General features: G+C 37.1%; 4 protein-coding genes across 8 annotated transcripts; 1 reads left to right on the top strand and 3 right to left on the bottom strand.

Moving 5' to 3' along the window:
- Positions 1-134: 134 nt before the first annotated feature.
- Positions 135-2,613, bottom strand: LOC113698696 (laccase-17-like). Its single transcript, XM_027218600.2, has 6 exons — positions 2,491-2,613; positions 2,225-2,376; positions 1,871-2,115; positions 1,660-1,788; positions 575-1,549; positions 135-487 (listed from the first exon to the last, which is right to left on the bottom strand). Exons 1-6 carry the CDS (start codon positions 2,611-2,613, stop codon positions 357-359), a joined length of 1,755 nt encoding a protein of 584 aa, XP_027074401.2. The 3' UTR covers positions 135-356.
- A 3,372-nt stretch (positions 2,614-5,985) lies between these two features.
- Positions 5,986-8,969, bottom strand: LOC113698543 (uncharacterized). The gene is made up of 3 exons (XM_027218407.2): positions 8,620-8,969; positions 8,174-8,333; positions 5,986-8,044 (listed from the first exon to the last, which is right to left on the bottom strand). Exons 1-3 carry the CDS (start codon positions 8,640-8,642, stop codon positions 6,140-6,142), a joined length of 2,088 nt encoding a protein of 695 aa, XP_027074208.2. The 5' UTR covers positions 8,643-8,969; the 3' UTR covers positions 5,986-6,139.
- Positions 8,970-11,569: 2,600 nt separating this feature from the next.
- Positions 11,570-19,909, top strand: LOC113697913 (snRNA-activating protein complex subunit-like). 5 transcript variants are annotated; one of them, XM_027217522.2, is made up of 11 exons: positions 11,570-12,077; positions 12,470-12,525; positions 12,667-12,733; positions 12,806-12,874; positions 14,047-14,283; positions 14,677-14,765; positions 14,908-14,992; positions 16,252-16,347; positions 18,543-18,668; positions 18,751-19,017; positions 19,595-19,909. In XM_027217522.2, exons 1-11 carry the CDS (start codon positions 11,937-11,939, stop codon positions 19,874-19,876), a joined length of 1,515 nt encoding a protein of 504 aa, XP_027073323.1. In that variant the 5' UTR covers positions 11,570-11,936; the 3' UTR covers positions 19,877-19,909. The 5 variants fall into 5 exon arrangements, with proteins under 5 accessions (XP_027073323.1, XP_027073325.1, XP_027073322.1 ...); XM_027217521.2 differs by having other exon boundaries at positions 11,575-12,077; positions 14,905-14,992; XM_027217523.2 differs by having other exon boundaries at positions 11,599-12,077; positions 12,819-12,874; positions 14,139-14,283; positions 14,905-14,992.
- Positions 19,910-22,896: 2,987 nt separating this feature from the next.
- On the bottom strand, positions 22,897-25,808 carry LOC140010186 (uncharacterized). Its single transcript, XM_072056691.1, has 2 exons — positions 23,882-25,808; positions 22,897-23,706 (listed from the first exon to the last, which is right to left on the bottom strand). Exons 1-2 carry the CDS (start codon positions 24,167-24,169, stop codon positions 23,386-23,388), a joined length of 609 nt encoding a protein of 202 aa, XP_071912792.1. The 5' UTR covers positions 24,170-25,808; the 3' UTR covers positions 22,897-23,385.
- Positions 25,809-26,521: the final 713 nt, after the last annotated feature.

Here is a 26,521-nt window from a genome sequence, read left to right as displayed (position 1 = left end):
CAAGATAATTGGAAAGATGGAAATGAAGTAGTAAAAGAATGTTAATCCCATAAAATAGCTGGATTAGAAGTTTAGAACTGGCCAATGAGCTGTAGATTGAACCTCGCTAACGAAGGTTAGAATTAGAAAGCCGCAGAGGAAACTAATATCCCAAATAATATTCCGCTTGCATCATAAACACATTTCTCAATCCAACTTTTTATATTTTCAATCACTTTTTTATCTCACATGCATTATATCATAAAAAGTACTACAGTAATTATTCCAAATAATATTTTAAATAATACTCTATCCAAACAAACGCCAAAAAAACCTGAATAGAGAGATCAAAAGGCCAAAAAAAGAGAACGAATTTATTAGCACTTTGGGAGATCTGCTGGCGGTGGAAGAAGCTTTTGATTGGGAAGCTTTCCGTCTAAGACAAGCCACGCCATCTTCAAACCCCAGCTTGTATGAACTTCCAGATGGCAGTGCATGAACCACATTCCTGCACAGATACAGGTTAACAAAGTCATGAGCCCTCTGGACAGAAGAAACAATCAATCAATAACTAGGATTCATACAAACTACAAACCTGGATTGTCTGCTAAAAAACGGATGGCAACCCAACCGCCGGACGGAACCCCAACGGTGTTCCTTTCAATGGGATCCACAAGGTTGAAGTTCTTGGGGTCCTTGTTTGGATCGTAGTTCCCAAATCCTTGCCCAACTACAAAGAAGTTGAATCCGTGAAGATGGAGCGGGTGGCTTTCGGCACCAAGAATGCTGGTGTCCTGCATGATCAATTCCACGCTGGTGTTGAAAGGGACCACCAGCACTTTGGTGGCATTACCCACCATGGTGTTGTTCGGTGGGTTTCCAGTATAGTTGAGCCAGTGCAATGGGTTGAACGGGAAATCTGGACTGTAAACACCACTGGATTGGCCTGAGAAATGAGATTGGAGAAGGGCTGTGGTGGGTTGTACGAACGAGATGTTGTTGACGGATGCCGCAAATTTGGTTCCGTTGGGACCCTGGCAGCCTTGGGGTTGGTCACATGGACTAGTTCCAAGGCCAACTGTGAAAAAGACCTGTTTATCAATATTCCAGGGAACATTTGCAGGGTACTGTGGACTTGCTAAACTGCGTAGTTTATTCGAGAAATTGGCGGCGAAGGATGTGTCGTTTAGAGCAGGTAAGGTGGGTCTGAAGAGTGGGAGTTTCTTCACTGAAATTGCAGTAGTGGAATTAAGTGACGTAGACTGTTCATATTCTACAATACCAGCGACGGTGGAGTTGTCAAAGGTTCCAGCTCCTGTGAAATATGGTGTAGCCAGCATGAGGAAAGTGGCAGCGGGGAATTGGGGCTTGGTCTTGAGAAGAACGTTAGTTGTTTGTCCAGGTGCAATTAGGATCGTATCTGTTTCGAAGGGTTTAACGTAATTTGCATCCGCTTCAACCACAGTGAGAGTGTGGTTTGCAATGCTGAAGAAGAGCTCGTCATTTAGTGCAGCGTTGATCAACCGAAGAAGGTAAGTCTTCCCTGCTTTAACTTTCAGCCTAAAAGTATCTGTCCAAAACATATATATATATATATATATATATATATATATATGTAGAGTTAATAATCAATGTGTTAGCTGTTGTTAATTATTATTACTAATTATACACAAAGTGTACCTTTAGTAGAGCAATTGTACAAAGGCCCCGGAAGTCCATTGATGGTATAGGCATCAGAGACATTTGGACCACCACCTGTTCGTAAAGCTTGGCTAATTATGGCCTCGGTGTCGGCATTGAACCATTCACCTGCACGTTAATTCAGAGTCTGGAAACTCATTCCTTGTTGCAGTAAATTTTTGTTGCAAAGTATGGGTAGTTAATTAATTACCAAAGATGATGGGGACTTCCTCGTACGGTTTAGCAAATGGATACGGGACGTGATGCTTGGGTAGGATGATTAGAGGACCATATGCAGTTGCTCTTAGCCAAGAAATGTGAGCGTGCCAGAACAGAGTTCCTCTTTGGCCAACAATGGTGTAATTGTACACATAGCTCTGGCCTGTTTGTATCGGGCATTGTGTTATGTACGCTGGTCCATCAGCCCAGCCGCTTCGAAGCTGCCGAATGCCATGCCTGTTTTACACAAAACCATCATCGATCGAGGTTTCTTTTTCTTTTTCGATCATAAACCTTACATTATCCACGAGTTGAAGAACTGGCTATAGGAAGATGAAATACGTACCAATGGATGGTAATGTTGTTTGAGACATGATTGTTGACTTTGATGAGGAGACGATCACCCTCCCCGGCAACAATGCGAGGCCCTGGAAATTGCCCGTTCACAGCCACCAGGCTCTTTGTGTGGCACAACCGCGTGACATTAAGCATGGTGATCTGCAAAAGATCGATGTCAACAACTTAAGGATACATGATGATGATGATGATGATGATGATGAACCAAAATGAATGCAATCTGATTAGTTCTTTCAATATTGCCATTTAACGTACATTGAGCTCATAATGCCGGGTTATGCCCAGTGCATGCTGAGGAAGGAGAAGAGACAGCGCCATCAAAGCAACGAAAATGCCCATCGCGCTACTACTCAAGGATGGTAGACTAGAAGCAGCCATTTATGGTTCTTGATCAGCTCCTCTGAAACCTGGTTTATATAGTAGAGAAGGTGGTGATACGAGTGTTTGGTTGATTAGTTGATGTAGATGGTATGGTTTAAAGAGGGAGTGAAACGTAGAAGGGCAAATTTAGAAAGATGTCCTCCTTCGACCAACTGTGGTTGGAAAACAACTTTAGAGTGCTACCAAAGACAATCTTCTTTCTTCGTGGTTTAAATCACATGCATAGGCTGATGAGCAAATTTCAAGCACTGGTTAATGCTTGATTTTGGGCTTAATTAATGGTACCTATCCTTCTCTTCTTTGTTTTGGCCACGAAGGCTCGCGATCATCATTTGCGTTGAATTCTGCCGAATATTTTAAGCGCGTGTGGAATGGATTATGGGGCGTCTCTAATCCTAGTTTTGTCCAGTCACGGAATGTGTATAAGATTTTCGATCAAGATTGTACCGATTTACGCTAAAATTGAACTAATTTATGCGACTGAACGGCAAAGTTCAACTGGAGAGGCCGTCGATCGACCCCGTAAAGATTGATCCGAACATACATGTGTTGACAAAAAAAAAAAAAAGAGAGAGAGGCCCCTCGATCCATTTAGGATTAACGTACTAAATCAATTCTTTCAGTCAATTTATACGTGTTGTCTTGCGAATTTTCTGATCAGTACTTAGACTTTAAAGTGACTTGGGAGAGGTCTTGGTGTGGCATCCAAGATTATGGAATAAACAACACATTAAGTTTACCAAAAATAGTATTGAAAATAGGATGGAGAAATGGCTTTTCTTTTTTTCTTTTTTTCAGGGTAAAATACAAAAAAATCCCCTGTAGTAAATTTAATATACAGAAAAGCCCTCTGTAGTTTCAAAACATACAATACAACACCCTGTACTTTGAACTAAATTGTAAAAGTGACGGAATCCGTTAAAATTAACAGAAATAGAGGAAATGACCAAAATGCCCTTATATAATTAAACAAAAGACAGATCAAAAAAATCATTTGTTTTATTCTTTGGATAGAGAGAATTGAGGGTTAACGAGGAAAATAGGTATATTTGTTAAAAATTAGGTATAAAATTTTTTACCCTTTTTTTTTTAGAGTATGCTGCATTGATGGAGTAACTTTCTACGATTGGTTGGTGGCTATGGTGTCATAACACATATGGTGTCTGAAGTAATTAATTAATAAGAGCAGGGCCATTTCCAAGGGCGCTTTCCTCTCAAGCAAGGCTGAGATTTTGGTGATTGTCGTCTTATTTATTTGTGCTTTCTATAGAACTGTTAAAAACTCGAGTCCATGCATGGGTCTTCTAAAATTGAACGTGCCTCCAAAACATTTAAAAAAAAACAAGACTAGAGCTTGAGTGGAACACAAGGGACCTCCTCTGATGGTTCTTTAACTGCACCTACTACCAATTAATTAGCAAATTGTGAAAAATGTACAGGTAGATTCTGGGAGATTATCTTGCTTTATTTGTTGTTATGATCAGTCATCATATGTAGTATGTCCTACATCCTTACTTCCTACCACCCCCCCCACGAAATACATCTAGTCATGTTTAAAAAAAGTCCTACCATTAGGTCACGAATTTGATTGATCATGGTTTTTTCAGAGGAGTAATGATAGTTTTCTTGTAAGTTGCAACAACAGCAATACAACGCCTGATTTATATTTGCCACCTCGAATCCAATATGTAACAAGGAAAACAGAGAATGAACACAACGAGAAAAAAAAAAAAAAAAAAAGGCACAATCAAAGGAAAAGGCTAGAAATTCACTTGATGCAGTATAACTCAACAATGGGATTATCCCCGTGCGAGTGATGATTGAGGAAGAGACTTCCAACAGAAATAATTAAGCCTGCAAATAATTTCAGATTTTCCCTCGCCAGAACCGAGTATGGAGGTGCATGTAAATACACTAGCGAGAATCTCATTCTTCAATCACCCGAGATTCCTTACAGTTGGTATTTTCACAATCTCTAACAATAGGATTATCGATCTCTAGAGCTCATAAATCAACCTCAGGTTCCGTTTGATAAAACTGAATCTGAATTCTGAAGCCTGAATGTTGAAACAATTAATTTGTTAAAATTTAAGCACCGAAAAGAAATATATGAATGTCTGAATTTTAACGCTAAACCTATTTATATTGTTTTATATATATTTATAACTGAATGCTTAATAAGTTTAATTTGATGATTTTGCCCTTATATGTTTTCATTCAAACAAAGTAGAATCTATGATTTAATTAGTTTAAAAATATATGAATGTCTGAATTTTAACGCTAAACCTATTTATATTGTTTTATATATATTTTATAACTGAATGCTTAATAAGTTTAATTTGATGATTTTGCCCTTATATGTTTTCATTCAAACAAAGTAGAATCTATGATTTAATCAGTTTAAAATTGTTAGGTATGAAAATGGCAATATTTATTTTTAAATTCAAATTAATATAAAAGATGAAATATATTATATGAGGAGTACGGAGAAGGTGTGAAAGTCATTAAAAAGGAAAAAAAGAGAAACAAAAAATTGTTGGATAGAGAATATCATGTTGTTTAATTAGCTAAGAATTTTGAACATAATTAACAAACAAGGGTAGATTTGATAAGATAAGATAGTTGAAGTAATTCTATTGATTCTAATCAGAATTAAGCATTCACTTAGGATTCTTGTGCTGAAAAAAATACACACAAGTTCAACAGATGAATTTTCATTTATCAAACACTCAAAACATTTGAATGTCTGAAAAAATTCAGATTCAGCACTTTTTTATGTTATCAAACAGACCCTTAATCTCCCAATAACTAATGCTCAAGCATCAATGAGTCCAGTTGTGTGCTTTCCCATATAGTGGCCTATCATGCCATTCTAATTTAAAATTTTAAAGATACTGTTTGATGCTTTTTGTAGATTATACAATTCCAAAGGCCTTTCCTGGGAGACCCCTCAATTGTCCTCCCCCCCCCCCCCCCCCCCCCCCCCCCCCCCCCCCCAAACCACAAAAGAAAACAAAAAATTATAGAGTTATTCTCAGAGCTCAATTAACAGCCCCAGTTCTAAAGACTCAAGCTGATTTGTGGCATATGAGCTTTTGACAAGGACGCCCTGCTCAGAGGTTATGTATGCACCACTAAAAGTTTTAAGGAAAATATCTTTGCTATGGTCCTATCAGGGGATACTCTCCAGTCCAGGTAGAAGAGAATTCCTTACCTTTCTGGTCACCCATGAGCAGCAATGAAATGTGAAAAGCATTTTTCCGAAGCTCAAACTCTCACTGGTAGTTGGAAATTTGGAAGCAGATATTCAGTATACTAAGTAAATGGACCAACGATATAGATAACTAAATTTAACAGCCTCCACAAGCATTTGATAACAACAAATCTATAATGGAAGTTGAAATTCCTAAACAAAAAGGTGAGCCGGGGCCATCATTTCTGACAAATGTATGCTATGCAATATACAAATTACTATTGCTATTACCAGACTTTTCTTATCACTAAGTAAACCAAAGAAGCCTACTCAGTTAATGCTTCCCTTTTGTGAAAAGCTTTTTCTCATAATGAGATCTCCAACCCTGCGAAACATTGTTCTCCTTCTTCGGTGGTTTCTATCACTATCTGAATCATCGAAGTTACTATTGTCTAGATGATCTAAATCTTCTGACATTGGTGTATCACCATCATCTGTAAAGACAGAAGAAGACTCTTTCCGATGATGAGGCACTAGTCTTGGACTTCGGGGTTCTGATCTTGGCGAATCAGTTGAACTATCAAATATTGAACCCTTGAGCGCCTCTGCCTTCTCAGGATCCTCGTGACTAATAGTCTGGTCGGAATCTTCAGTGTCATTTGAAAACTTCAGTTCCTTGAGATTGAAGCTGAAATTCTTTCTCACAGGTTTCGTCTCATCTTCAATGTTCCCAAGGTCAAAACTTTGGGACCTCAAGACCCCATCCTCAGTCTTACTTTGAGTTTTACGATCTCTTGTTGCTATAGAAAGCAGTTGCTTTAACTCCTTGACATTTTCTTGAGCTGCAACCTCATTGATTCTCAGCCGTTCATTTTCCTGAGTGAGAAAATACAGAGCTTCATCCTTTTCGGCCAGAATATCCTTGAAGTGAGAATTTTCATCTCTTGCAAGTCCAGCAGCAGCTTTTGCTGCATTAGATTCATTGATAGCCTGCTTGAGTATATCTCTCAGTTTGTAGCTCTCGTCCCTTGCTGCTCTCATCTTATGTTCTGCCGCTTTAAGAGACTCAGAAAGTTTGGCGTTCTCATGTTGAGCAACAGCCCTTTCCTCTTCAGCTCTTTTTATGCAGCTGACAAAGCCCATTTCCTTTCCATTCCATGCCAAAAGTGTTTCTTCAGCTTCTACCCTTAATCTATCTGCGGTGTTTCTGTGCAGCTCTGCTTCTTTTTTGGCTTCATCGAGAAGGTGTTCATACCTTTCTTCAGTGCTCCTTACAATAACCTTCAGTTGTTCTGCTTCTCCCTTTACTTGTTCTAGTTGCAAATATGCAACGCTGAGTTTCTCTTTTGCCTGATTGGATTCCGTTGCAACTTCCTTTAGTACCAGTGCTAAGTCATCCATGGCTTTCTTGCTCTTTTCTTCAGCTTCAATGGCCAATTTCAGCTCATTTTTCAGTAATTGCATCTCATCAAGTGAAGTCTTAGAATTTGACGAGGCAATATTAGCATCCTTCTTACCTAGAGACAGATTCTGCTTTGCCAATTTTTGCTCAGACCTTGTACTCCCAGCATCCCCTATCAAAATTTCATTTTCCCCCTTTCTGTCAGGTCGATTACATTCACTACTATTTTGCTTGGAGGGTTCCTGAGATGACACGATCCTCTCATTTAAAGCAGCAATTTCTAGCTTAGATTCTTCAAGTTCAATCTTAATCTGCTCAAGCTGTTTTGTCTGGGATGCTAATGAATCGAGCATTTTGGCTTCAGATACATTTCCTCTTTGAACTTCATTTTCTAGTTCCTCAATTCTCTTTTCACCTGCAGATAGTAAATCCAATGCATAAGCCTCCGAACCCTTCACTTTATCAAATTCCTCTTTCCATCTGGCTAATGATGCATCTCTCTCAGCCAATTTAACCTCAAACTGTTTCGCCTCTAGGAGCTCTAGCTTCAAACACTCGATCTTCTCATCCTTCAACTTCAATTCTTTCAGTGAATTAGCCAGCAATTCCTTCAAATTCTTAACTTCTGTCATTAGTTCCCCTGTCTTCCTAGGGGACAATACCTCATTAACCTTCATATTGGCCTCATAAACTAATCGTTTCGCCTCCCTGAGTTCATTGAATGCTCGACTTCTTTCATCCTCAGCAAAATCTAATTGTTCCTTTGACGTCTTCAACTCATCCTCGGCCTGCCTCATTTGTTCTTGCATGGTCGAAACTCTATTTATCCGATTCTACACCAAGAAAATTTAACAAACCCCTCATCAGTTATACATAAAACAGCCTATCCTAGAAACATCAAAAGACAAAAAAGAGACAACTTGTATTACAAATTGTCCCAAAACCTCGGATAAATTGGCAACCTTGGAGGGATATCTGTCAACAGATCTTCTTCCAACAGGTTTAAGGGCGCCGGAATCAATTTGTGAAGCTAAAGCATCACCTCTACAAAATTTGGATGCTGAGAGGGTCCTAGAAAGAACTGATGGATGATTCTTTTGTCCAAAATCAGCATTCCCATATCTAGAAACAGCATATATATTTATACAAATCAAATCCAAACTCATAAAAAAGACAATCTTTAGTTATCATTACATCAGTCAATAAATCAATATCTGCATGCCAACAAAATAGACCCCCATGAATTCACATATATCAATGTATCCAAAAATCAGAATATACCACGAGTCAGAGAGAAAGCAATAGATCGTCAGAAATGGAGTAAAAGAAGAAAAAGTTAACCAGATAAGCGCATAAAGGAGCGGAAAAAAAAAAAAGACTTGAAAGGATAATGATTTTCTGTTATTACCTTGATGATTTGGACCGTAACATGTTGAACCTCGGAATTGTAGGAACCACAAATCTTTGGAAAATCAATTGGAAATATTGGGACAAAAAAATAGCACCAAGAATAGGTCCAGCTCCAAACTCTCTGTTTTAGTCTGTGTGTGTGTGTGTTAGAGAGAGTGTCTTCTTTCTTTCTCGTTTTTTTCCCCTTTCTTTCTGGTTTTTATTACAAAAGTCCGAAGTTGGCGGGTAGTCGTTTAAGGAGGTGGAGGTGGCAGTCTGCCGTAACGGCAAAAGTGAGATTGAAAAACAAACTACTTACAGAGCTTTTGTTGGGGAAAAGAAAAAAAAAAAAAGGGACAAGTGGATGTTCGTGGGACGGTAAGGGGTTGGCTGATTTGGGAAGAAATGTACAATGGCTGATGAATTCAAAATTTTGACTATTAAAAAATTATTTGCTCAGTTGTTTTCTTGGTTATTAATCCAAATGGAAGCTGCATGGAGTCTGACTTTGTCTAGGGGCCGGCAAACATGACCTTGGTTTACTCAATGCATTTGATTGTTGTCCAAAACTCCACGTATTGTATTGAGTTTAGGGTCTAATTCCACTTTGGACCCTTCATATTTTCATCAATTTTCGATGTGCACCCACAAGCCCTAATTCTGACAATTTGTACCATGGAGGTATTAGCCCGGTCCCAAATCACTCCAATCCCTCAATTATTAGTAAATGGCCGCGAACAATTCCTTTATGTGTATTTCTTAGGCATGAAAACTGGTGGATGTCACGTGTAGTAGTAGGGGTGCTTTGAAGTCCTTCGATAATTTTAGGGTCCAAATGACTGGAAATAAATTTGGGTATACAGCGAGAATATGCAAAAGTTTTAGGGAACAAGTGAAATTAGTCATGTGATTAAACTATCAGGATGATTAGACCTTTGATGCAATATTGGAGAATTAGGTGGTTCTTGAGAACTGGTGGATGATTTAAGTATTAGTGAGTTGAACATTTTCCTAGAAAAAAAAAAAAAAAAAAAAAAAACGGCGTGGACCTGTAAAATCACAAAGGCCACTTTCAACTTTGAAGACTTATTTAATGGCATACACTTGTAGATTATGTAAAAGCCAAATTGAGTAATAATGTCTGACTGATACTCCAATAACCGGCGTGAATCGCATCATCATCTCACTTGTAATAATGCACCCTTAATTGTAAAGTGTTTCTGTGCCTTAGAGTCTTACATTATCAATGGTTAGTTAACACGACTTAGGGTGCCTTTGATAAAACTGAAATCTATTAAATTATTATTTTATTAAGTATTAAATCAAATACATTTGAGTATATATTACATTCAATAATAAGTGAATAGCTTATTACTTATTTTTAGAAGCAAGTTTTGTTTAGAAAATCCAGTGTCATTTAATTAATTTAAATGTTCAATTTTTTGTTATCAAACGCGTCTGCCTGCACATATTAAAGATCTGAATATATTAAATTCAAGTACTGAATTTTTGATTATCAAACAGAACTTCCTCAGTAAGGGCAGTTGGAGTTCTCCTAATTGTAAGTGATAAATTGCATTGTAAATGTATAAATTGATCTTGTGATATCCAAAATTGTAAGTGAAAACTGCATTATAAACGTACAAATCAATATAGACACCAAGAAAAAGAAAAAAAAAAGCTAAAACATCAATTAAGGAATTAACTATTTATTGTGTCTAGCTAGGCACGAAAAAAACCAAATGTCCTTGATTGGTGCAGTTTCGTTTAATTTGGCATTACTTACCCCTCAAAATTACCTTCCTTTATTGCACTATATACACAATTTATCCTCGTCGGTATTGGGTTGAAAGAAGGAAAGAATTTATATATAGTGTGAAAACTGTTAACCATCCAAGATGCTCATGTGTATTCGAATTCAGGAAAAAGTAAATGCAGAAACCAAATTCAACGCGGAATTAATAATAATATAAGAAGATTTTGTAACTTGTTATTGTCATTTCATTGACAATATTGGACCCTTGCAATCAATCGATCTGTTGCTCGCAAAAAAACCTAACTCCAGATTGGAAGAAGATAAAACACTTGGTAATTAATATTAAGCAGTCGTCATTTCATTAAATTAAACAGTTAAAAAAATCAACTAGTATAACATAAATTACCAGTGAGCTTATTTCAAGGCATCAGAATACATACGTTCATTTGAAAATGATATCCAATGCTGAGAAGTGACAATTGTTGAAACAGAGTGATAAATCTGACAAATGGAATTCCCCTTCTTCACTCTTTTAACCTCATATTTGGGCGCGGTTTGGTTGGATTAAACAATAATTACAGCACATATTCAGCATTTCAAGTTTTATGGACGATGATAATCTGTAACATGGTGTTCAAATCGCCTCTCTAGTCTCTGCTACATAAAAGATATGACTCGCTGGAAAGTTGCTTAGTTAAGCGCTCAAGCTATTGAGAGAAGGGTGTTCATCAAAGTTTTGGGAGTGTGAAAGAAAAGATTTTGATTTGTAGGCATACGTTGAAACTAGTTTAGTTGAATGCTTGATTTTTTATTTTTTGTCTACGGAGGAAGTATCCCAACTTGTATCAAACTAATTTCCCTGCGTCCGTGCATTCACCCTCAAAAATATACGAGACGATAAAAGAGACAGAGTCGACCACACGACCTGGGGCCTAACGAGGTTATCCCCCAAGAATGCATGCTTGATTAGTATTACAATTTCAGGATGGATGGCATTTTATAAGTTAGGAAGACTCTACTCCACTATGAATGTGTATCATCTGACATTTAACGAATGTTTTTTTTTTTTTCATTTAGTTGTAGCCACTTGAGTTCAAATTGGTCTTAATTTATTCTTATAAATATTCTCAACTATTATTTCTTTTGATATGGTGTAAGATCATTTATAATTTGATATTGTACTTTTAATTGGATTGTGAGTTGCTATTAGTGTATTTTACCACTATTTAGGAAGAGATAGGGTTGAAAAAGAATATAACTAAAGTTTGTGATAAATTGGAAAAAGAAAAACATCATTTAACCAAACATGTTTATATATGAAACAAAAACATGTTTCTGTTTCGTTCCTCTAAAAATGCAGAACAAGTGTTTTGTTCTATTCTTAAGCCAAAACAGAAACGGATGAACAGCCAAGTAAGCTAAATTATCTTTTTTCTGTTTCTCTCCCGTGTAGAACCCCATATCCACCGGCGCCTTCTCACTCTCTATCGTCCAGCTCCGGCAGCCCATTTTGTGTGTAGCCATTTTTATTTTGCTGACTTCTCACCAGCCACATACAGTTGGAAACTCTAATTATTCCTATGTCGGCGATGGAGCCCCCGGGCATCGGGGGCGGACAAAACATTTCAATTCCCCATGGGGGTCCCATCTATAGCCCTCATATGCTGGGTCGCCTCACTAGGGTTTCTGAGTTTGAGAGCTCTGTAGTTGAACAACTTCAGGTACCCAAAGAAACGGAAATTTATTTATTTTTTGTTTATTTACTCTTTTTTTGACCTTTTTGTTTATTTACTTGTTTATGAATGTTTATTGGGTTTTTTTTTTTTTTTTTTACTTTTTGAGGTTACTTGCTAGTAATATTTGGCGAGTATTTGATAATGTACAGAAGAAAGGATTTTTTAAGGTTGCTTTTGGGGAAGCATTTCACTATGATGATTGATTTTATGGAATTTTTTGCTGTATGCATGTATTCAATTATAAATTTCGAGAGCAATTTTAATGTTTATTATTTTTTTTGAAGAATGCCCTTTTTAATGGTCTTTTTGTTTTAGGAATTTAAATTGTGCGGGATATTTGGGTAGTCAAACTTAGACGAATTTGTCTTTTAATGCAGAATCTCAAGGCAGAGATTGGTTGGGACTCGCTCGACATATCTGATGATGAAATTTGGTCAGTCTTGTTTTTTCTTCCCCTGGTGCCCACCCCCATGTATTTAGAATTAGCTGTGGTTGCTTTGCATTTTTTAACAATGAAGATATCTGATTTGAATGTTCTATTAGTTATGCTTACTCTTATTTTAATGACTTGCAGCGTTAATGATCTTAAAATAATTAAGGAGGAGGATTTGGTAAATCGGGCTTTTGAGGAAGCATTAAAGGTAAACTGTTTTGAGTTGTAATTTCTCAGAATTATCCAGTTTCTTAGGTTTTGTTTTCTTTAAAACTTTTAGTGGATAATGATAGGATGCGCAGCTGAAAGAGAATATTGCACAAAAATCCCAGGAGCAATCGTGTCAAAGGTTAGCGGACATTTCATTTCTTCTTGCTGATTTTGCTTCTTTCTAAGCTTATCTGATGTTTTCTACTAGCTTGAATGGTAAAATACCGTAGTTTCTTACTTTGCTTTTTGTTGACCGGGGAAGGGAAGCGTTACTGATGAATGGAAGTTTGAGAGATGTCATCACAAGTCTTTGGGATTGTGGTGCGGAAAAAGTTGGGTTAGTTTTAGGACTGTCATAATATGAAGGACATATTAGGTTATGAGATGTTACGTATTTGTGTGGTTTTGTACATAAATGGTTTAAGAAAGATTAAAATCAACAAGATTTTTGGAAGTCATTTCACTGCAATGCTTGCCCATTAGAGATACTGTAAGGCATATGGATCCTCATGAAAATTTTAGGTAGATAAAGTGAATCTCATTAGTTTTAGTTCAGCTCAGTTTTCTTAACTGCAGAAATCTTCATAGTCACTGTCTACCGTTCCAAAGCTGTCCCTAAGATCATATATTTCTGCTGCTAGTTGAATGTGAATTTTTCAAACCTATCCCTAGAATCATATAATTCTGCTGCTAGTTGAATGAGAATTTTCTATCAGCTGAACCATAGCAACTTATAAAAAACTAAAATAAAAAAGGCATTATGTATAATGTCAATCAGTGGTTTCTGTTCAACTTTGTTTGCATATCTGGATTGTGCAAACTAACTCTCAAAACTCTATCTTATTCTTCTCAGAGTTTTACAAGAAATAGTGGAAATTAAAATCTTATCTTATGAGTGTTGTAATTATAGCAAATCGACAATAAACTCCTATAAAGAATCACACATCACACATTTCATGCTTATCTTAGTGATATCTTATGAGTAATATAAAAGGGGAAAGGAAAATGGAAGGTTTCTTTACTGATCTTTTAATAAGAAGAGTACAAGGAGCAATTTCTGTTCATGAAAAAGCAATAGACTGCTGTATTATCACTTGACACTTTCGCATGGTTGCCATCTTTGTGTGTGCAAAACTCTTCTGAGAGCTACTTATTTCTTAATCTATGAGAGCTACTTATTAATTTCAATACCAAGTGTTGAGAGCGTTTCTACTTTCTCAGCATAGCTTTGTTCTTTTTTTTTTCTTTTTTAAGTAAGGCCACTGATTGTTTTGATTATGACCACTTCCAATTTCTCACTCTTTTTTTCAGATACTACCTCTTTATGTATTTAGCCTCCTTAGGCTTGTATGGGAACCAGATGATGGCAATGCATGTGCTATTCTAACTCTTTATGTTACTAGGTTGGAGGGAGGAAAGGATACTTTAGTTACTTGTGGCTCCTCAACTGGTGCTCCCAGAGATGTCAAAAAGACAGTATCAAATGATAATGTGTCGGAAAAGAGAGAGAGGAAGAGGCGTGTGAATCGGGAAACAGTTAATCTTGAAGTATGCTACCGGTTTTTTAATTTCTTTTTTCTTATTGCCATTTGTTCTGCTTCCAGATGAAAGTTATGTTAAACGTTCACCATTTGATAGAATTTGGTTGCTTAAGAAATACGTGCCTTTCCTTTTGCTGTTCCTCTAGGGCTAGACATGTTGATATACTTAAGATGAATTTGACATTCTGGATTGTTTAGTTGGGGGATCTGAATGTGATCCATATAATTAGCAAAACAAAAGGATGTGATTTTACCTCTTTGCGAAAATATTTAGGACTGAAAAATGCTAACCTGGAAAAATATTTACACAAATGAGGATGCCATTTTACCAATTTCAACCCTTGATTTTTGTGGAGAATTTTACCTCAATGTGATTTAAGAAATTTTGATGCATTTTCAGGAAGGGTATGTTGCAAAGGTGAGAGAACTCGCAAAAATTAAACAAAAACAAGATGAAGATAAAACAGCGGCAAGATTGCATTCATTCAAGTAGGCATCTGTTAACTTTGACTATCTGGTTAAAATTTGCATTCTTTCTTAGCTCTGGTCGTCCTTCTTGAACAATCGCTGTAGGTTGCTGCATTTTCTGATTTGCATCTTAGCTTTGGTGTTTTTTGTTTCATTTCAGTAGTAGTTGCAGAAATCAATCTGCTGCTAGTTCCCAGATAAAGAATGACAAGTTGACGTCACTCAAGTCAACAAGTTTTTCACCTAAGGTTTGCTTGAGTACGTGCCTTCTTTTACTGATTGATGTGTATCTGAAGCTGTGCAGTGTCTATCCACAATTGACACTTTAAGCATTTGGTTTTTCCTTTTTTTCATTTAGTATTCTGTTGAATAAAGCTAAATTTCCACTTCAGGTTTTTAGCTTATTTTCCCTGCAGATTGGAGCGAGTGAACATTAGATTTGTTTGCTATGTGAGAAACATGTTCTGTTTTCATTCCTCTACTGAGGCAAACTTATTTAGATGTGTTTTTAAAGTTTATTTTTAGAGTTTTGCTTAATTTATACATATACATATACAAATATATACAGATATACATATACGTTTATATATATTATATCTATGTTTACTTCTGTTTTGGCCTAATTGTGTTCCCAGAGAATTTCTGTGGTATTAAACAGTTCTTAATTTAATAATGAAAATGGCAATGTAAGCAATGAAGGGAATGCATGCTTAAGGTTATAGTCAGGCACCTAGTTATGGTACAGTGGATTTGTTTACATGTCCAAATGATTACTAGCATGGATATGCTTAGATTTGCAGATTTTATGTCAAATTGTTTCTTGTTAATGCTTTAACCTGCTCTAAGAGCATGATGGTTTTGAGTTATTTTGTTGGTGAAAGGCCGAAAATCTAGTCTAAGGTTTACGCACATCTAAGTTAGTGCATCATGACTTGATTAGCAAGTCCCATGAGAAGGTTAAAGTAATTTTTGCTCGAACGGTACTAAGCACTTGTTTGTGCACTATTTGCTTTTGCAATCCATTGTATACCTGATCAAGAAGATAGAGTTATTTTTGTAATTTTATGGATCAAGCAGTCAGTGGCTATGAAGCTTCTGTACTGTTTTATAATCATTAACAAGATGGTTTCTTGTTATAATTGGGATTTTTTGTAAAAATAATGTTCTTTAACCATATAATAGCTTGTAATAAGAAAATATATTGCATAGTGTAAATACCAAATATAGGGATTGAGTTTTAAATAAAGGAAAGGCTTATATAAGTACAAGAGTAATATATTAAGTTTTAAATTTAGAGGCCATTTTGGAAAATTGTTGGACTATACACATAAAGTGATCTGATCTATTTAATTTTGGCAGTCATGAAAATTATGCGTATACCAATGTAAATGGATAATAGGTATTCTAGGTCTAGCTATTCTGACACTCGGTGCAAACTAATCATATTCTTTACCGCTTTAACTGGTCACAGTTTTGATAGCTTAAATTCCTATCAAATTTATTGCAGGTGAGATCATCCAAGACTCCTGAGCAAGTTCCAGTTCATTTTCCTGAAGTCATTCTCTGCCTTGAGGTTTACCATAACAGACGAACATGGTCTAAGGTGAAGCACTGCTACATAGTACATGTAAAATGAGGATGCTTTTTTATGTTGAGTCATTTAATCATCATATCTCTTTAGATGGACCAAATTAATGGATTCATTTGTTTTGTTTTTTTTATCCCCTTTCACTATAAATAGACAAGTGGCACACGAGATAGCAATCTGTTACTTAAAAAATTTGTCCAACCAGGTATCTATAAAAGTGGAGATGGATTCTATAAGCCCAAAAATGAGAGTGAAAATGAACATGATTTTTCATTCTTCACAAACGGTTTTCAGTTCTTTTAGAGCTCTGTTCTTCCTTTCTCTCCATGGTAATCTCAACAACCAATTTACATACATATGTTCTGGCGTAACCTTGTGCATGTGAACAGATTAAATGTCACTTACAAACCCTTATAACCCATTGTAAAATGAGCACTGGATGGTTGTTATCTTCTCCTGTCTCATTGCACATAAAACGCCAAATTAGACAAATTAGTTTGCTCATACATCAGATATTCGGCAGTTAGAATTAATTTATTGGTAGCCTTTCATGCAGAGAAAGCAACATGTGCCATGTTACTATTCTGTTGATCATTGATTTCTGTGCTAAGGAAAAATTTATACCATTAAGTTTCTGTTGTGAGTTGTAATGTCAATTAACCTCCAAAATCTTGAAAACTTTGGTTGTTTGTGGTATGATTTTTAACCTAGAGTTGATTTTTGTCATTAATACTATTTCATATGTGGTTCCAACTTATCGAGGTGATGCTATTCCATTATTACTTGAGCTATTGACCAGATTAACTGTGAAGTAACATGCCTATTCTGATACTTGGTTTTATATACACGTGTGTGTGTGTGTGCATGCATGTGCACATTCTGCAGTACAAATTTCAGAGTCTTCCTTTAGGTGCTTGTAACCAGCATTCTACTGCTGTAAATGTTTGCAATTGGTTATGTGCCATCTGATTGCATGGTTGGTGCATTTAGTTATGTTAGTTAAGTGTATTTAGGTTTTTCATATTGCCTTGTGGTATCTTTGGGGGAGCTTCTAACTCTAGTACCTCGCATGTACTCTCAATATGTAAAGTTTGGTCCTTCGAACCCTACCTGAGCATCAAGCTACGGGACTGCCTTTTAGGTTTTATTTGGAGAATTATTTTGATTGGGTAATGCTCCATTCTTCACCAAGTGCTTCTTATTCATGTCTTGGTGAGACTATTTTTACAGTAAATGGAATTAAGAATAGCTGGATTGAACAAGATGCACACATAGCTTACACGGACTATAGCAGTTGTAATATTTTGGATCTTTATTCTAGTTTATTTGACTTTTTGAGTTTCTGTTTATTTTAATTTTCTCTCTGCTGGTCATCTTGTAATTTGCCACTTGATTGCTCTAAGGGAAAATAATGCCTTGTCCTAAGCTCAATGTTCTGGACATCTCTTCTCAAGGCTCTCAATCTTTGATCAATTATGTTATGTAGTCTTAATATATATCCTTGAAAAATAGCAGCCAACTCATGGGAGTTCTGCCCTCTTTTTGGTTTATTTTTCTTTCTCTTGGTTAGTTTTCACTGTAAGCTAAAAAGTTATGCCAGTTTTCCCTAAGAAGTGCATTATTTTAGTTTCTAAAGAGGAATATGATAGGAGAAAACTCTTTTTCCTTTTCAAAGACAGAATATTAATTGAGGTTGATATAGTTAAATCTGAGTTTAGTACTTACCATTTGAACTTGAAAAGTCGGAACTTACTGATTATGAGCACTCAAGAGTAAATTCAAAATTTGTTAAATTGAGTGTTGAATTTGAACTCTGACACTGTTTCTTATATGTTATTTCTTGCAATGAGAAATAGGCACCCAATAACCTATGAAATTGTCTTAAATCACCAAATGTAGTTCTGGTTGCATGTGAAAATGGTCTTAAGTGGTCTGTAAAAAGATATTTATATTTATTATTTTATTCTGAATCACACTTTGTTAATAAAATCAATGCAATTTTTTTTTTGGAATTGCACTTTACTCTCACTTTCATGGACTCTGGTGTTTTCAGAGCTTCATCTGGATTTGGGATTGTCTTTTTTGGCCCTTTGTCCCTCCCTCCTTTCAGGAGGGGTGGTGGGTGGGGACCAGAATCTGTTTGATTGATTTTTGTTCATGCTTTTACTCCCTGCTGAATTTAACTTGTACTTGTGCAATAAATTTTGTAGACACAAGAATTTTTGGTTCTTGGGCGACAGTTTTTGACTGAAGTGAGGGACATGATATATTGTTTGACCGATGAGATCATGAAAAAGGCTGGCAAGCATGATGCATCTGGATACTTCCTGGTAGAAGTAAGTGCATTGGCTTTCTTCATTACTGAAACCTTTGGCTGTTCTTCAGTTTCTCACTCTAAGAGAAGTGTACTTTTGGTAGGATGTGTTTTGCAATGACACGAGGGATCCTTATGCTATAGATTACTGTCAGCCCATTTTTAAGTGGCTAGAACACTCTAGGAATGTTGCACTTGAAAAATGGGAGTTCATTGTAGCTGGTGAACAACAGCAGCACCAGAAGCGAAAGGCATTTCTAGACAGCAACGAAAAACTACAGTTACCACACTTCAAAGTTGTTGACATGCAAAAAACTCGCTTTTGTGACCTTGGATTTCGACTGGGTGCTGGATATCTCTATTGTCACCAGGTATACATTTTTATATTCATTGTAGAAGTTATTCTTTTTCTGTTTAATAGTTGCCTTATCAGAATTGTGTGTTCAGGGAAATTAGAAAATTGTTGGAATACTTACTTTCCTGCTGACTTTGTGTTGCACTACTTCATACTCGTAATTTCATGCCATAGATTTGGGAGATGACTGCTCAAAATATCATGAATAATTTTTGTATTTGAGCAAATATTTACTTTTCATTGATCAGAAAACCTGCTTATACAAAGAGTCAGCAGACTAATTACACGGAAGAAAACACTCTATTAAACTATACAGTAAACAAATTCAACTGAGATTTATGTGGCAATCCCAGTTCCATGACTAACACCCAGTTGGTCTTAGTCGTAGGAAATTTTCCCCCACCAGCAATCACTGCCCTTCCTATAACCAATGCCATCATGATCATGTTAATAAAGATTGTTTCATGATTTCTTCCTTCCTCTGTTTTCTGCCAATTTGCCCATCTCTGTGATTCCTTTTTAACTGTCCCACGTGTTCAAGTGTTTAGTTGTCTCTCTCATGGACTGATTTCGTTCATCTTATTGTGCTCAAGGGGGATTGCAAACACCTAATTGTCATCAGAGACATGAGGCTGATCCACCCAGAGGATGTACAGAACCGAGCTGCTTATCCACTGATAACCTTTCAATCTAAAGTACGTTTTAGGAAATGCTCTGTTTGCAACATTTATAAGGCGACTAAGGTTACAGTTGATGACAAATGGGCACAGGAGAATCCTTGCTATTTCTGTGAGCTTTGCTATTACATGCTTCACTATGCAGATGGCTCTCTGTTGTATAGTGACTTCTCTGTATATGATTATCTTCATGAATAGTCAAACATAACTATGGTTAGAGTTTGCCGAGTATTCAATGTGTACTTTGGTTAGTTTTTAGTTTGTGCCATAACTGTGGTTTTAGTCTATTGGCGGACACAAACAGTAGAAAATGTATAACATAATCACGTACAATCCCACTCGTACTTAACAATTAATTATACACCAAAATAAAAAGGGAAATAGCTAGTTAAATAAGCCGATAACCGGCGAGCTTTAATTTGTGGCTAGCAGGGCCTATGACAGGAATGAGTTCTCTAGAAGGGAAAGTAGGGTAATTATGAGTTTCAATCATATTTGGAGCTTAAAGAGAGGGAACAAAAAAGAAATGTAAAGAGTGTGGGAGTTTACTGAATTGATACGTTGTTGTGGTCCTAATCAAGCTCGCATCTCTTTTGGATTGCTTCTATCTTTTAAAACTGTCTTCCAATTATTTTTAGGGCTTGTTTAGCAACTGAGGCTGCGTTTGAATTCTCTGTTTTTAGAAGTGTTTTTTAAAAATTTTACTGTATCAGTTTTTAAAAAATTACTATTGTCGTTTGGATTGCCGTTTTTGAAAAACGAGTATTTTTTAAAAACACATGCGTTTGGATTGAACAATTTTTAAAAAACTCTTACACAATAATACCTAGAACGGTCCAAATGTACAATTGGCCAATAACTTGAGATCATTGCAAATGTGCCACAGCTATAAAATGAATAATATCCGCAATTGCAAAAAATAAACAGCACACTGGCCGTAACCCTTGTCAAGAACGCTGCAATATCTTATCTAGTTAATAGTTTTTTCGTACACTAGCATTCACAAACGCTAAAAGTAAACCGACGAACTGAATATACAGGGGGTAGAGCAAAGTACTAGTCAAGACGTATAATATAAATATGCAAACCCGTAGTCGACATAATACATTAACTGTTCCCAAATTCAAAAATATTTGATAAATTACAACAAGTGAACCAAATATAAAGTAAGAAACTGTTGCCGCGATGGACCTATCGGTCCAAGGCTATGCACTGGAGTCTAATTATGTGCATTCCAATTCATGTGCGCCGCGATTGCCTGCCAATTTTCATTCCAGTTATTTATGCCCTGTTGCGATGTATTGATGGGTTGACCCATCTGCACTTGCTCTCCTACTATCTGTGCATCAGCAAAGGCTCCATTTGCAACTTCTTCATTGAAGTACTCATCATTTGGCACGTAATCCCGCATAAAATTGTGTAAAGTACAACATACAAGCACAATATTATTTTGCGTTGCTATGAGATAGTTCTGCATTGGACGTTTGAATATTGGAAAACGCTTCTTCAGAACTCCAAAGGTGCGTTCAATAATATTTCTAACCGATGCATGTCGCCTGTTGAACAGAACTTTAGCTACCCGCTCATGATGCGTGCCATGTGCACCTCTAAACGGTGCCATAAACCCCGACATATTTCTGTAGGTTGCATCTACCATATAATACTTCCCTGCCGAATAAATAGAGAATACATGTCAGCCTCCTGCTCATTCATATGGAAACCACTGCAAAAACCTTTCAAATAAATAATAAACTATTTCCTACTGCCATCACTGATAAGCAATCCGTTATCGAGCATATTCAAAAATAGCAAGTCAATAAAAATACCTTGCAGTGGTATTGGGAAACCAGAGTCTGGATCTAGCAAGGTTTCTTAGAGAATTCGGGCATCATGAGTTCTACCCTTCCAACCGACCCGAACATAGACAAAATGCATATCATGATCGCAGACAACAAGTACATTTTGGGATAAGTCGCCATGCCGATTTTTGAACCTATCTCTTATCTCTGCTCTGCACCAAGCGGAGACGTGGGCCCCATCTAAGACTCCTATACAATCCTATAAAAGTTCGATAGTTTTAAAATCATTCCAAACCGCATACGAAACCAAAAAAATCACCTTCTTTAAATTTACAACTTACCCAGAACCATGGCTAGAGCAATGCATTATTCAAAATTCTTGGATGAGTGTCATTGAAGTTTCTTGGCCTAACAAGATCACAACCAAGCCGAACCAAAACTCGTAAGATATGACGAACGTGTCGATCAATCGTCTCCGTTGAATGCTAGAACCGCTCGATTAGCACACGGTGCCGCTCATCATGGCTCAGGCACATTAGTGTTAAAGTAAAGGATTCGTGAACCCCCACCCTCCCAGAAGGATATGCATGCCAGTAACTCCGATGAACCAATAAATCGCACAACAACAGGAATTGCGGAACATCCAAGTGCATATTCTCAATAATTCGGGCTTCATGTCCGTTAATCAGCTCAAGCACGTAATCCCTCCTCGAGAGTGCACTATCTCGTACTCGTCATCTTCTTGGGACCTGATTAATATACGGATCAAAGAACATGAAACCTAATAGTACGACCGCCATAACGATGTTGTCGAGATCAATATCATCGAGCTCGTCATCCAGTTGTCCTCTTTGAATGTGCCCCAAGTTATCCATCCTAAGTCAACTATTTTGAACTCTGCAAATGCCCAATTTGTCAAAGAACATTAAGCACCAGAATAGGTAAACAATAGGTGAAAAATATCAAAACGCATTTTCAAAAAATTAGTAGATGTAATTAACAATAGCGAAAAATAAGGGAAGTAAACAATAGCGAAAGGAATGACCTGTCTCATATATAATAACATATGAAATCATGGCGCATTAACGCATATCATAAACTGATCATATAGAGTATGATATGAACGGGGCGGATATTTATAATAAGCATGCAACACAACCCCTAACAAAAAGAAAAATCACAACAACTGCCAAAGTAGTATGGCGAAAGAAATTTAATTTGGCAAACTTGGGCGATAGCAATAGCATACAACTAAATGTTCATCATATCTATTGTCAATACTAATTCTTGATCGTCTTCCTGTCAGTACAACTACATTTAAAGTCAACTCCTCGGTAAATAATAACCATGGGACACATGTCCTCCAATTAATATAGAGTAAATAAATTCAACCAATATTTCTAAACACACACAAATAAATTAACAAAAATATCCTCAACATAATAAAAAAAAAACTGTCTGGTCCGCGATACAGTGAAAAAATCACTGTTCAAAGTGGAATGTCAACTCATACTACATAAACCCAAACCAACATCGAAAATTTTAACTCGTAGGGAAAAAAGTAGAAGGCAGCCGCAGCCGCAACTCCGGAAACAACCCTGTGCAGCCCTATGCGGGGGGAAGGAAGCCACGATGTCTCACGAAGGCAAGCCGGTCATCGTCATTCAACCATAAGAACCAAATGAGACACTTCTCACGATTCCGCAGGAGATCGGCCATCTTCAGGCACATAGATACGCCCAGGTGAAGAGCGCTCAAGTCGGCCAAGGCAGCCTGTAGCTCCTCCTCATCATCTACTGGAGACTTTTTGCTCTTAGTGGGTGAAGAGACTGAACCGGTCATGCCAGAGCTCTTTTTACAGCTCAGATATGTCTCAATACTGTCTAAAATCCGGACGTATTTCTGGAATTAAGGGGAAGACGGCGGAAAGAATGACTCAGTTGACATGTCGTCCGATTTGCGCTTTCCTTTGCCCTTCTTCACCTTCTCCTTCCCCTTCTGAGGCACATGCACGGCTTCTTCTTCGCCTGCTAAATCGATGTCCACAATCCCCTTGCCCCTAGAACATCTAGCAGTGTTTTCCAATTTCAATTCGTCGGCCGAATTTGGGGGCGATATGACAAATCTAGAGCTAAAATGTCTAGTAACCCCCCGATTCATGAAAACTTCTTCAAGCAAATGGAAGACCAGACGTGAGCGGTTGTAAAATCTATTGTACCTCGGGTTCACCTACAGAAGACCAGAACAGCTTTGAGAAATAGGAAAAAAGAATAAATAGGGCCAAAACAGTTGTCATTAAACAGCTTTGACAAATAAATAGGAACCAGAAACAGCTTTACAGTATTTACAATAAATAAACAGCTTTGTAAAAAAATATTAAACAGAAAAAGTTGACGTATCAAACCTGAAGTAGACGATTCCATCGCTCATCGTCCATCATGAAGGTGTAGTTGGTTGAATCCCAACCCATACCAGTGTCTCGCTTCTTGAACGACATGTACAGTTTAGTTAGATTCTGAAGGGCATAATACTTCGACTGGACAGTATCGCGGGGAAAAACTACCCCGAAAGTCTCAGTGAGCATCGTAGTAATTTGGGGGACAACATGGCTGGTTATTTTTTCTAATGCAATTTCCCTATTCCTATGCATGTGCACAAGCTGTTGTGCAATGGCAGTTTTCATATCCGGCATGAAAGTATTACGTTCTTTTTGGTTTGGGTATCTTTATTTTCTTTAGGAATGTCAAAACCAGAAAAAATGCTTAGGCAGATTTTAAGCGAATAATGAACTCTTTGTTCAAGACAATTTGAGCCTAGTCACTTATAACTCACCTTGAAATAGTTAGTTATACAAAGAAGCAAATCGTTTTCTCCCTGAGCCGATTTGGAACAACAATTGTTAAATCCCCTAGTCGTTTTCAAAGCTGTGAATAAGAATGTTAAAAAGACGACTCCTACAGTTCTAAAGGATCAAAATTTAACAGAATTAATGAACCACAATAGTTGCTCCTTACCCTTCGAAGCACTCCGAGTCACAGGAGGCATCACAATCCTAAAAAAATGTACAAGGTACCACTAAAATGCTATTAGCAGGCCAAATGCATAAAATGTTAACAAAATATCATCCAATTTTATGTTCCAGGCAAATAAATCAGTTGTAGCCACTAATCAAAGTTCATCTCAGGTCATAATATACGGGGAAACAGTGTCACAGAATATAAACAGCTTCGCACCAGTAAAATCCTATAGTTTACGCCATCTACAGGTTCTACGAAAGGAATAAAAACCAAAAAGGCACGTTCAGGTCTTCCAGAAACGCATGCAAGCTAGGACTAATTAATGCATCAATTTCACAAGCCCACCTAATAAAATTGCAGTCAACAAGAACGGCATTGCCTCGAGTACTAGAACAACAGCAGAAATAATAAGTACTCCAACAGCAAAAATCAAATAACAAATCCAGAAATAAATCACAAGTTCAATGGTTTTCAGTAATCGATTGCAATAACCCAAGCAAAGAATAACGGGCGCTTAACATGTACAACCAATTCATCAAATTGTCTAACCAAAATTCATCAGTGTAGAAACAACACGCCACTTAACACATAACTGGCCCACAACTGATCTATTTAAGCTTACTCATTACATATGAGGGGAAGAGAACAAAAGCAAATAAATGGTGAAGCTGACGAAGTGGATGATTTAGAATTACTGCGGAACCAGAACATAACTCCAAATTGTAGCAAAAATAGCGCAGAATTACAAGTTCAAATTCAGAACCAGACATGTCGGCTGTGTTTCTTAAAATTTCCAATTCCCAACATGTCATTGGACCATTTCAAAATTGTTTCCTCTGTCTCTACCACATACTATCTGAACAAGCAATTTCACAGGATTTGATTGAACAAAAAAAAACGCATAAAATTACTTGAATAGTACAACGAACCTCCAAAGAGCGGCAGCTGAGCAGCGGCAGAACAACTCTCCTTCGCTGAGCAAGTAGCCGCGACCTCAGGGAGGCACTTCAAAGCTGATTATGTTGCTTCGAGTCTGGTAGTGGCCCTGCCGCTTCACCTCGATGGCTCTGCAACTTCAGATTTCAGCTCCTTCTTCACACTTTTGCAACGCCGAACATAAGCTGCAACTTCTAGAGGGAGAAGGTAAGATTGAACTTCCGGAGACGCGCGGCACCGAACCTCGACGGATTAGAAACAGTTAAGCTGAAACGGACGGTGATTTGTACAGATAGAGAGGCTACCTCGGTTGTTGCTGCTTAGAAGAGGACAGTGAAATGGAAAGTATTTCTTAGAGATACATTTTAGAAGAGGAAAATGGACAGCAACAAGAAAGGACAAGAAAGCTATAAGTGGAAAACTTGTTTTACATTTTGGGACGCTAAACGGTACCGTATCTGAGGAGCTTAACTGAACCATTTCAAATACACTTAGTTGACTATCATTTGTAATTTGACTACAAAAACTGTTTTTACCAAAAGGGTTAATTCCACTTTACCCCCCCAAACTTTGGACGATTACCCACTTTAGTCCCTAAACTTCAAAATGGGACATTTAAGTCCCTAAACTTATAAATACCTCCCAATTAAGGAAAATTGTTAACAGAATCTTGAATGCCGTGATGGTCGAAGTGTCCCATTTTATAAGGGTTTAGGGATTTAAGTATCCCATTTTATAAGTTTAGGGATTTAAGTATCCCATTTTGAAGTTTAGGGATTAAAGTGGGTAATCGTCCAAAGTTTGAGGGGACAAAGTGGAATTAACCCTTACCAAAAATAGTGGATCCAAACATGACCTTAGTTTTTGCTCAAATTTGTCTCGTTTCAATTTTTTAACAACTTTAACTATAATAATTTCAAAAAGTTTCTCAAAATTTTTAACTTACGCACTTCAAAATACTCAAAACATACAAAAAAATTTTCTCTTCCTCCTTTCTTCTTCCACCTCAAAGCACCACCACCTACGCCGCTGGCCAAGACTAGGTGCTGCAGGTTCTGTTGCCGGCAATCTCTTCCGATACCGGCCACTTT

Source organism: Coffea arabica, chromosome 7c (assembly GCF_036785885.1).
Source record: "Coffea arabica cultivar ET-39 chromosome 7c, Coffea Arabica ET-39 HiFi, whole genome shotgun sequence".
Taxonomy (NCBI): domain Eukaryota; kingdom Viridiplantae; phylum Streptophyta; class Magnoliopsida; order Gentianales; family Rubiaceae; genus Coffea; species Coffea arabica.
Note: the sequence above shows the minus strand (reverse complement) of the source record. Positions and strands in the feature narration are given on the sequence as shown.

Coding starts and splice junctions, on each gene's coding strand:
- LOC113698543 (XM_027218407.2), bottom strand. CDS start 8,642: ATGTTACGGTCCAAATCATCAAG. Junction 8,334..8,619: donor TTACGGTCCAAATCATCAAG/GTAATAACAGAA, acceptor TGCTGTTTCTAG/ATATGGGAATGCTGATTTTG. Junction 8,045..8,173: donor TTGACAGATATCCCTCCAAG/GTTGCCAATTTA, acceptor TTCTTGGTGTAG/AATCGGATAAATAGAGTTTC.
- LOC113698696 (XM_027218600.2), bottom strand. CDS start 2,613: ATGGCTGCTTCTAGTCTACCATCCTTGAGTAGTAGCGCGATGGGCATT. Junction 2,377..2,490: donor CCCGGCATTATGAGCTCAAT/GTACGTTAAATG, acceptor GATCTTTTGCAG/ATCACCATGCTTAATGTCAC. Junction 1,550..1,659: donor GTACAATTGCTCTACTAAAG/GTACACTTTGTG, acceptor TGTTTTGGACAG/ATACTTTTAGGCTGAAAGTT.
- LOC113697913 (XM_027217521.2), top strand. CDS start 11,937: ATGTCGGCGATGGAGCCCCCGGGCATCGGGGGCGGACAAAACATTTCA. Junction 12,734..12,805: donor CTTTTGAGGAAGCATTAAAG/GTAAACTGTTTT, acceptor TAAAACTTTTAG/TGGATAATGATAGGATGCGC. Junction 12,875..14,046: donor CAGGAGCAATCGTGTCAAAG/GTTAGCGGACAT, acceptor TCTTTTTTTCAG/ATACTACCTCTTTATGTATT.
- LOC140010186 (XM_072056691.1), bottom strand. CDS start 24,169: ATGCCGGATATGAAAACTGCCATTGCACAACAGCTTGTGCACATGCAT. Junction 23,707..23,881: donor GATGGAATCGTCTACTTCAG/GTTTGATACGTC, acceptor GGTCTTCTGTAG/GTGAACCCGAGGTACAATAG.